Raw genomic sequence first — 10,802 nt, forward strand, 5'->3', positions numbered from 1 at the left:
TATTTATACATCTGTCAATCATTGTTTTTCAGATTGGGCCTCCACATTTTCACTACATCATACAATATAAGCCATAATAACAGCCTGATGTATCAAATATTCAAAACATAACTTTTATTTTTAGATTTTGTCTAAAACAACAAACTGTTCCGTTTAAATATAGATTTTTTTTGACAATTATTACAGGGTTAATCGACTGTCGACTACATAAAACTGCGGAAACTTGGTATTAACCTTTTTCGCAAAAATAATATGGTTATCATCATGTTTATTTTTGATTATTACTAAAGCGTTACTAATCGCTCGATTATATATCCGCTATTATTATATGACGTTTTGACGGCAAAAGTTATGTTTTGTTATTAGCCGTTTGACTGCATTGTGTGCATTACAATAATAGTTTTGACATTTTGGATTTGCCGCTTTCGCGTCGCTGTGGTGACCGGAGGAAGAAGCAGTTGATGAGGCATTCTGGGATACTGGCGGACCCAACAACGCTCCTACTGTGATGGCGACCAATATCGAGCAGATTTTCAGGGATTTTGTAATGAGTAAGATTAAAGAAATCGAGGATGAAACTCAAGAAATCAGGTAAAACGTTCGACCTTTTACTCGTGACTTAAGATATCGCGACAGTTTCATTAAGAACGCGTTGATTTGTTTTAGCTGACTAGCTAAACATTAGCTGTTATGGTCACTGTACACAAACTCTACTGAGATACAGTGTTTAAACATTTAATGATAGTGTTGAGACTGAATTGTGTATTCTCGGTTCAACTGTCACTGTTTATTGCCATGTGTACCACATATTCCATGCTTCATCATGTTGATATAGCGTTGAAATTACAAGTTACTCCAGTGTACATGATAAAAAATACGTTTTGTGTAATTAAAGCTGTAGATTGGTCAAAGTTTAGGCATCGTGATTCGTTATATTTACCCAGTGGTAACACAATTGCTGGGTAGTTGTCAATCAGTGACAGAACTGTTATGCAGTGTTTTATCTGAATCACAAAAACTTTATTTTTTGACAACACTGTTATTTTCCTCTTTATTATGAAGATGATTTGAAGCAATCTGTAAAGCGTGATTGAACCATAGTAGCACCATTGTAAATGTCCAAAAACCAAAATTGCATCATGGTAAATGTCCAAAAACCAAAACTGCACCATGATAAATGTCCAAAAACCAAAACTGCACCATGATAAATGTCCAAAAATCATAACAGCACCATGTTAAATGTCCAAAAACCATAGTAGCACCATGGTAAATATTCAAAAAACAAAACTGGTAAATGTCCAAAACCATGGTAAATGTCCAAAAACCATGGTAGTGCAATGTTACATGCCCAAAAATAGTATGTTGTTACATGTCCAATGAGCACTAAAAATGACTTTAGTGCTCATTAATTAAAAGACTTGTACAAGTATTGCAGCATTTGCTTTGCATTCCTGAGAGTAAGAGATTCTTTCTAAGATTATGAATTGTACAATTCTGTTGAATTATACATTGTGGATGACAGACACGTGTTGGGAATCAACAAAGACAATGGACTTAATCTACATCTACATCTACATCGTGTTTTAAATGAGTAATAAAATGTTTTTTCATTCAGTGTGACAGATGAGCCACAGTCTGAACCTGTGACAGAGATGATAGAAGATGGACTAAAGGAAGAAAAAATTAACACACCAACAGGTTAGTCGTCAAAACACCTATGTTTTTTGTGTTTTCTGACATATATATTTTGTCACTAATAAGTCTTTGCTTTCACTGCAGATAAAATCACACATACTGACCTCCAAGATAACCATGGTAAAGAGGACACCAGCACTAAACACAGGAAGAGTAAAAAGCACAAAAAACACAAAAGCAAAAAGAAGAGAAAGAAACGGAAAGAAGGAAAAGACAGCAGCTCTGAGTCTGAGTCCGACAAAGAGACGCACGAAAGGTGAGATAGTTCTGTGCGCTTACAAAAGACAAATAATGTTAGTTTAGTCACCCTAAATTGACAATAACATGTGTTTTATAATAGTTATATTCAGTGGTGATTCTAGGATTTCAATATTAGGCATGATAAAAAAAAAAAAGTAATATATTGTTTGTATACTAGGGATGTGCAATACAGTAGGTTCTACACTACTTATCAAGTCAATCCCTGAATATTAAATTAATTAATATTCATTAAGAATATAGACAAACTTTATATTACTGTGATTGTCTAGATTGGCAATATGTAGGTAAAATATTATTATTTTCTTTATTTAACACGTGTAAAGTTTTAAACTAAAAACTTTAACTTTAAAGAAGATCTACATTTCTCATTTTCATTCATGGAGATAACATGGAAAATGTACCATGCTTTAGTGGAGGATTTCTGTCACCTGATGGAAAACAAACACTTTTAACATGTAAATGACATGAAATTACCAGTATAACCATTAGATGGCTGCAGAGGACCACTCATTAGCTCATTTGCCATTTCCACTCCCTTTTATCGTTCTTTTTCACGTTTTGCTTTTGGATTTATTATAAAATCAATATTATAACACATTTTAGCAATTTCATTGCATTGAAGTATAGCGAGAGTAGGAAAAGTCACAAAGTCTCATGCCATTTAGAAAATAAATAAATAACTAAGTCCAGATTTTACAGTGGAAACCGTCTTAAAATTGCTCCTGCATCATATTATATAAACTGCATTTATGACAAAGAACTACACAGATGCAGATATCATAATCTATCAATAAATGCACACATGTTGTCTTCTGCTGTTGGCGCTGTGCTGCTACGGACTGAAGAACACACTGAATAACGCAGAGTAAAATACGCCAGTTTCATATGAGTTTTAAAGGGGACTCAGGCAATCATGAATTGGTGTACATATTATAGAGTTAATAGCAAATTTTTAGAAGGTCTGGGTGGACATTTAGGGGGTCTGAAGCCCTCCTAAAATGGGCCTAGTGAAACCCCTGTTTATATTCACAAAATGTGACAAGTTCTATTTGTTTGCTTAATGTTTAGGGATAAGTAGGAATCGGGATCAGTTGACAGCTTTGTTGATCATAATAGGGATGAGTAGAATCAGATGTTTATTGGATAAAAGTCTTTCTTCCTAACCTGTGATTATTCATACTGTTGGATCAAGCACCAATCTAATGGTTTTAAATATTTACAGCTGTTCAAATTAATCTTAATGGGTTCGATTTAAAATTTTATTTCAACTTTGAGGTTTTTTACAGTTTTTATTCCTAATGAGCTCATTTTTTCCTGTGTTTGTTTGTTGTCCAAAGTGGAAAGAAAAAGAAGAGAAAGAAGAAGAAAAAAAGCAAAGATGCAGACAAAGCGAAGAGGTCTGGCTCACGGTCTGAAAGCTCTTCAGCATCTGGTTCTGAATCTGAGTCTGAATCAAAACCTTCTAATGAAAATACTAAGTCCTCTTCAGCAGGTAAGATTTTAAAGTCTGAGCTCAAAGACACATCTGATGTTTTGCCTGACATTATTCCCAAGATGGAGAATTCTGTCCACAAAGGCACTGAAAACGAAAGGCCCAAGGATAAGAAAACAAGTTCTAGCAGAATATCTAAAAGTAAGGAGACTTCTAGAGGATCAAGATCACCCCGATGGAAGTCAGGACGGAGATCAAGATCCCGGTCTTCAAAACGACAACGGCGATCAAAGTCAACCTCCCGCTCTAGAAATAGCTCCAAAAAGAGGTCTCATCAACAGAGAGAGAGAAGTAGATCAAGGTCAAAGAGACGCAACAATCGGTCCAGGTCTCATTCTGTCAGAAGAGGTAAACATTCAAGATCCAGGTCGCACTCCAGGCGAACTAGATCAAGGTCTATTGTGATCTCGAGGAAGAACAGAAGGTCCGTGTCAAAAACTAGGTCTCGTTCGCCACGGCGTTCCAAAAGTAAGTCTCGAAGTAGAACGAAACCTTCTAAATCAAGGTCCGTTTCAAAATCAAGGTCTGATCTGAAAGAAAGTCTGAAGGAAACTGAATCAGTTAAGAATGATACAGATCCAGCAGTGGACAGTAATACAAGCTGTGCAATGGAGATGTCTCAGAATACAACTGAGAATGGAAGAAGTCCAACAATGCCTGTGAACTCTGACACCAAGTTGTTTGAGGTTGCGTCCATCAGCACGAGTTCTGGTTTCAACGCAGTTGGCGTCACAGGATCTTGGCGACCAGTTCCCTTCTTGGCAGAGCCATCTGAGACCAAGTCTTCCCAAAAGTGCATTACACCTGAGGTGCCTTTGGAAGTGACCAGTGTATCTGAAGAACCCTCAACGTTTTTAACCGTTACGCCAAAAGATTCAGAGTGCGCTGCCAACCCTGACAAGAAAGAAACCAACACAAATCCAATAACCGGCGTAGAGACTTCAATCGAGAGGAACTCAACCTCACCATCCAAATCTCCCAGTCAACAAACGTCCTCAAGATCCAAAGTAACTACACGATCCAGATCAAAGTCATTATCGAAAAAGAGAAAATCCAGGTCGTCTTCACGAAAGTCTCGATCGCCCTCTGAAAGAAAATCGCACAAGTCCAGAACAAAGAGCAAACGTTCGAAATCGAGGTCACCCAAAAAGAGAAGATCGAGATCTCGCTCACAAGGCCGTAGGAGGAAATCTCGAACTCCAGACAGAAGCAGGCGGTCTAAATCAAGAAAGAGGTCTCGCTCGCATTCGAGGAGGAGATCTCGATCCAGCTCACGCTGGAAAAGAGGTTTCGGAAGCCGATCGCTAAATCAGCGGGACAGATGGAAGCGAGAACCCAGTCGCTCTCCGGTCCTCATTCTCCGCAAGAAAAGATCAACGTCCAGAACTCGACGTAGTGCCAGCAAGACACCTCCACGTCTTACGGAACTTGGTACGAAGAAACTTTGGAATTCTATCCTTTACTTTTTACGCTACCGGTCAACATTTTTTGAATAATTAATAGTGGTAACACTTTAGTTTACTGTATATTGCATTGGTTTTCTCTCACTGTTGTAATTCCTATTCCTAGATAAGGAGCAGTTGCTGGAAATAGCTAAGGCTAATGCTGCAGCTATGTGTGCCAAGGCAGGCGTGCCCATCCCAGAGAGTCTCAGGCCCAAAGCTGTTCTTCAACTACCCTTGCAATCCCCAAATTCTACATCCTTGTCCTTAACCTTGCCCGTGATGACAAACATGACTATGAATGCTGCTATGGCTAGTATGACTGCCGCCACCATGACCGCTGCTTTGTCCAGCATGGGTGCCTTGGCTTCATTCCCACAAATGGCCCCTTTACCCACAATCGTCAACAAGCCACCATCTTCAGCCACAACTAATCTTGCCAGTATTGAAGAAGCCAAAAAGAAAGTGACAAAACAGGCGAACACCTTCAGCATTAAAGAGCTAACAGAGGTAAGGGTTGTGCATGTGCTTGCAGTTTGGTGTTTATTGGTCTGCATTGAGTCAACGGTTTATTTAATCCTTCAGAGATGCAAGAAGATAGCCGAGAGTAAGGAAGAGATGGCCATCGCAAAACCACACGTGTCAGACGATGAAGAGGATGAGAAGCTATTTGGAGCTTCCCTTAAGGAGAATAAGGGCATTGCCTTCAGTCTCGGTGTAAGTGTCTCACTTTTTCGCATCACTGTTACTGTTGTTTAAACTTGAGGTTAGGGGTTTATTCAATTCATTAACTCATAGTAGTACACTTCAGACCGTATTAAATTTGGCCAACACTATTTGTGTTATAAACATGAATTTTACCTTGAATTATGTGGCTCGTTGAGGTGGGCTTTAACTTTTCTGTGTTCTCTTGTCTTTCAGAATACCTCATTAAAGCCGGCCGCCCGAACCGAAGTGGCCTTTGCTAAGGAGTTCCCAGTGTCCTCTGGATCCCAGCATAGGAAGAAGGAGGCTGATGGTGCCTATGGGGAATGGGTGCCAGTCGAAAAGAAAACAGAAAAGCCGCCTGCGTTGGTGGCATCTGTGACTGAGGAACCCACCAAGGACAATGATAGTGTCTTTCCTGAAGCACCTTCTCAAGTCAGTGTTCAACTTCTGAAATGCAACAAATTGGTCTCAAATAAGCCTCGTCTTCAGCTTGTCTAAGCTCTTGTCTTTCGTTTCTAGCCTGTGGACATCACGTTAGCCGTCAGTGAGAGAGCGGTCGCACAGAAGAGGCTGGCAGAAAACCCTTTCGACATCAATGCTATGTGTATGCTCAATCGGGCTCAGGAGCAAGTACGTTTGGGTTTGAGAGCCTACATGGTCCATAAATCACAGAAAGTGTCTTATATATTTTGGCTAATTTTATCTTGATTTCAGCTGCTAGTATGTTCAGCAGTGTTGTTATTGTTAACTAAAACTATTGAAATCCATTTTAAATGTGCCATTGCAACTAAATAAGTTGAAGTAACTGAAATAAAAATAGCTATATAAAAAAGCTACATAGAAATATTTTTTTTAAAAACTAATAAAAATGACAAAAGCTCAACAAAATTACTAAAACTTAAACTAAAATTAAAATGAAAACCGAAAATATAAAATTATAGTAGTGGCCAAAAGTGATGTCCGGAGGGGATATTTGTTTTTAATGACCCTATAAGTTTGATTAAGTGATCAAAATATGAGAAAAATATTTTATATATTTTTTAAGTATTTTAAATATGAAGAAGGAAAAACAAAACACTAAACTTGGTTAAGCTGTTTATCTGACAGAATTGTTTGGCAAAAAAGGCAAACTACAGCTACAGGTTTTATTTTACTATGCAAAAAAACAAAAAAACATGGAAAATAAAAAATATGACAAGGAAAAAGCATAAACTGAATATAACATAAGTTAGTTACTAATTATTAATATTTACTTTCTTGTTTTTGCTTGTGTTCATATTTTCTTTGTATTTCACAAATGAAACAATCTACTCCATGCACAACTATGCAATATGCTTACAAAATATTAACAAATTTTATAATATTTGAAGGGTGAAAATGTCAATTTTCCTAGGCTGAACATCACTTTTGGCCACTACTAAATATAATCAAATAGAATGTTAATATAATATTATTTTTTATATATATATTTTGGCTAATTTGATCTTGCTTTCAGCCACTAGTATGAGTGTAGCAGTGCTGTTATTGTTAACAAAAAATCTACTTAAAATCTGTTTTCGGTTAATGAAATAAAACTGAAATAAAATGTAAATATTAGATGAAAAACTTGTGAAAGTGAAAATTAGAAATGTGCCTTTGCAACTAAATAAGCTGAATTTGAAGTACTAAAATTACTGAAACTAAATAAAAATAACTTAAAAGCTAAATAGAAATATAAAAAAAAAAACATGACAAAATGACAAAAGCTCATAACAAAATTACTAAAATGAAAACTGAAGTTATAAAAATAAAAACTCACAGTATAATAGTATATAATAGTATATAAGTATAGTATAGTATATAAATAATACTAAAATAACACTGGAGTGCAGTGCTCTCTGCTCCGTTTAACTTGTTTTGCCACATTTCCAATGACTTTCCCCATAATCAGTGCAGAAAATATTAAATAACTGCATATATTCTAGAGCTGCACGATTAATCGTTAAAAGATTGTGATCTCGATTCAAACATCCACGCGATCTCATTCCTAAATGACAACAATTCGCCTGTGTTTATTAAACCTTTGACAAACTCACACCAGAACATTCCTTGCTAATCTATGTTGGCACTTCCGCTGAGCCAGAGAGAGCCGTTGTCATGTATAGGTATGAAACAGCTTCACAAAAGTCTTTTCAACCACACAGTATCATTATTTTTATGTTAGCAATATTCAAATTATCACAGAAATGCTGTGATAAAAGTTTATAATTTGAATATAAACACTGATGTCTACAGAAGCGATCAAAATAGAGCAAATCACCTTTTAAAAGTAACTTGGCGCTTCTAAAAATGATTGTATCGATTACATTGTTACACCAGTAGGTGGTGACAAGTGACTGTAAAAAAATTTATTTGTCATTGAATCATTCGTTCAAGAGATTTGTTCAAAAATACTGATTCATCCAGTAATGAAACAAGTGAAATATTTATGAGTGAGTCATTGAATCATTCAGTCAACCTGATTTTTATTTCTTCTAATAATTCATTCATATAAACTAAACATTATAAATGGACTACAGCAATTAACATTTTGTCAGAACCTCTAGTAAATTACATGTTATTTTGTTTAGTTTCCTGTTCAGATTCGTGGGAATCTGTTTGAAACAAAAAAGACTTAGTTTTCACTTATCATAATTTCATTGCTCACGTCTGGTAATAACTTCCACAGGTTGATGCATGGGCCCAGTCCAACACCATTCCCGGCCTCTTCACAGGTTCGACAGGCGCTCAAGTGCTCTCATCTGACGAGCTCTCAAACAGCGGCCCACAAGCCTGGATTAAGAAGGTAAAGCCCTGAGTCAACAGCACCACTCTTACAATGAATCTGGACATACATTGTGCTTGATGGTTTGTGTTTTGCATCATATATGTGTGTTAAATTCCCAAAAATCATAAAGTTGACATCATGAAAGTTGGTGTATTGCAGTCAGACGCTTATGACTTATTGTGCTTAATTTATATTTACACTGTTCAGACGTACGCTCACATTGCACATGAAGGGTAAAATAGATCCTGAAATGCTCTCAAACTCAAAATACCCATCATCCCCTTTTATAAGGCATATAAGAATTGTCATCTGTGATTACTTTGCCAATTGGTGTACCCAACTGAGTTGTTAATCAGACCGCAGTCCAATGATAGTTCACACCGGCCGCTTTTTAATTAATAAGTATTGATCTTTGCTCTGAGCATGACGTCAATGTATCCGTGGAAACGATCTTGCCAAAAGACAGCTCAGAGCTGTGCGTTTACTGACGTCAGCTGAAAGAAAGAAAAAGAGCTTGTCTTTTCTTTTAAAGAGGACCTATTATGCTCTTTTTCAAAGTCTTGATGTTGTTTTTGTGCTCTACTAAAACAGGTTTTCATGCTTGCATGTTCATTATTTTCCTCGTATTCTCCATTGTTGCAGCTCCTCTCTTCCCAGTCTGTTAGTAACGCTCTGTTTAGTTCCTGTCTCTATGAAGCCCCTCCTTCTGAAAAGCACAATGTGCTCTGATTGGTCGATTGGAGCAGTGTTTTGTGATTGGTGTTTGGGAAATGTCCCGCCCCTTACCATAACCGCCAGTTTCAACACACTACTAACTAACTCAACCAGGCCCCACCCCTTTATTGTGCGTATGAATTATTTAAATGAAGAATATTGTGACGTGTTCATTCCCGGAAGAAAACTCAAGACTACAATGAAGTTCAGGAACAGTGACAATGATATAGAGAATAACTCCCGCTGGAGGGACATTTTCATGCTCAAACAGCAACATTACACACTAAAAAAGCATAATAGGACCCCTTTAAATGCAAATATTCGATATTTTGAATGAAATGAGCCTTTCTTGATTAAAATGATCATCGCAGAAGCAGTTGGACGGGTACACCACTTGTGCATGGTCATGCAGATGTTTTATATGTGAAATTCTGTCGTAGCAGATGCAATGATGGATGGGCAGCACGCCTCACTTTACTCCTCTAAAAAGTGTCTTTTGAGAGAGGGGAGGAAGGAAGAGGATGTGAAGTAAGTCTCTCCGCCCCTCCTCTGAATGACCTGGAACCTTCCAATGAGTAGAGAAATATGCATCAGGATCCGACTCTGAAATCTGCAGAAAATGGCCAATGTATGCACACCGGTGACCACATGATTTCAACCTACAGTTAGATTAGTGAACCATATTAATGTGCACTACTGTTCAGACGTGGGGTTGGTAAGATTTCTCTCCTATTCACTTGGGATGCACGATATATCGGCCACCATATCGGTATCAGCCGATATATCGGCCACCATATCGGTATCAGCCGATATATGTTCATTTTTAATGTTATTGTTATCGGCCTGATAAAAAAATTTGGCTGATATATTAAAGCCGAAAAATAATGTATTTTTCCTTCAGCTGAGACACTTCAGTTACGCACTGTCCACCATTGTGGTTTTGAATTGCTTGAAATATGATTGAAATCACTTCAAAAAGTAAAACACAGTTAAGTGCAACATGTACAGCACAGGTCTGTCATTAAGGCTACATAAAATTATAATGAGAACATTATAATTGTGTGCTTGGGACATGGTGAGACTTTTGTTTTTTTTAATCAGGCTCTCAAAAATTATTTAAAAATGTTGATTTAGATTTATCGGCTTCCAAATATGAAGAATTATCGGTTATCGGTATCGGCCAAAATTTTCATATCGGTGCATCCCTAATATTCACCAAGGCTGCATTTATTTGATCAAAAATACAGTAAAAATCGTGAAATATTATTACGATTTAAAATAGCTGTTTTCTATGTGAATATGTTGTAAAATGTAATTTATTTCTTTGATGCAAAGCTGAATTTTCAGCATCATTACTCCAGTCTTCAGTGTCACATGATTTTTCAGTAATCATTTTAATATGCCGATTTGCTACTCAAGAAACATTTATGATTATTATCAATGTATTATTACTTAAATATTTTTTGTGGAAACGGTGACACTTTTTTATTTCAGGATCCTAAGATGAATAGAAAGTCTAAAAGAACAACATTAATTTGAAATGGATATCTTTTGTAACATTATAAATGTCTTTACTGTAACTTTTGCTCAATTTAATGCATCCTTGCTGAATAAAAAGATGAATTTCTTTAAAAAAAATCTTAGTGACATCAAATTTTGAACATTAGTGTAAATGTAAATTAGT

The 10,802-nt window shown here is 36.6% G+C and overlaps 1 protein-coding gene across 3 annotated transcripts; it reads left to right on the top strand.

The window, feature by feature from the left end:
- Positions 1-435: 435 nt before the first annotated feature.
- LOC127521045 (protein SON) lies at positions 436-10,756 on the top strand. Of its 3 annotated transcripts, none has more exons than XM_051909911.1 (10): positions 436-591; positions 1,616-1,698; positions 1,780-1,951; positions 3,294-4,879; positions 5,018-5,400; positions 5,476-5,607; positions 5,812-6,030; positions 6,118-6,228; positions 8,306-8,422; positions 9,559-10,756. In XM_051909911.1, the coding sequence occupies exons 1-10, from the start codon at positions 509-511 to the stop codon at positions 9,568-9,570; spliced, it is 2,898 nt and encodes a 965-aa protein (XP_051765871.1). In that variant the 5' UTR covers positions 436-508; the 3' UTR covers positions 9,571-10,756. The 3 variants fall into 3 exon arrangements, with proteins under 3 accessions (XP_051765871.1, XP_051765878.1, XP_051765863.1); XM_051909918.1 differs by having other exon boundaries at positions 9,562-10,756; XM_051909903.1 differs by having other exon boundaries at positions 8,306-10,756.
- The last annotated feature ends 46 nt before the right edge of the window (positions 10,757-10,802 follow it).

Source organism: Ctenopharyngodon idella, chromosome 1 (assembly GCF_019924925.1).
Source record: "Ctenopharyngodon idella isolate HZGC_01 chromosome 1, HZGC01, whole genome shotgun sequence".
Classification (NCBI taxonomy): Eukaryota; Metazoa; Chordata; class Actinopteri; order Cypriniformes; family Xenocyprididae; genus Ctenopharyngodon; species Ctenopharyngodon idella.

Coding starts and splice junctions, on each gene's coding strand:
- LOC127521045 (XM_051909903.1), top strand. CDS start 509: ATGGCGACCAATATCGAGCAGATTTTCAGGGATTTTGTAATGAGTAAG. Junction 1,952..3,293: donor GACAAAGAGACGCACGAAAG/GTGAGATAGTTC, acceptor TGTTGTCCAAAG/TGGAAAGAAAAAGAAGAGAA. Junction 6,031..6,117: donor TTCCTGAAGCACCTTCTCAA/GTCAGTGTTCAA, acceptor TTTCGTTTCTAG/CCTGTGGACATCACGTTAGC.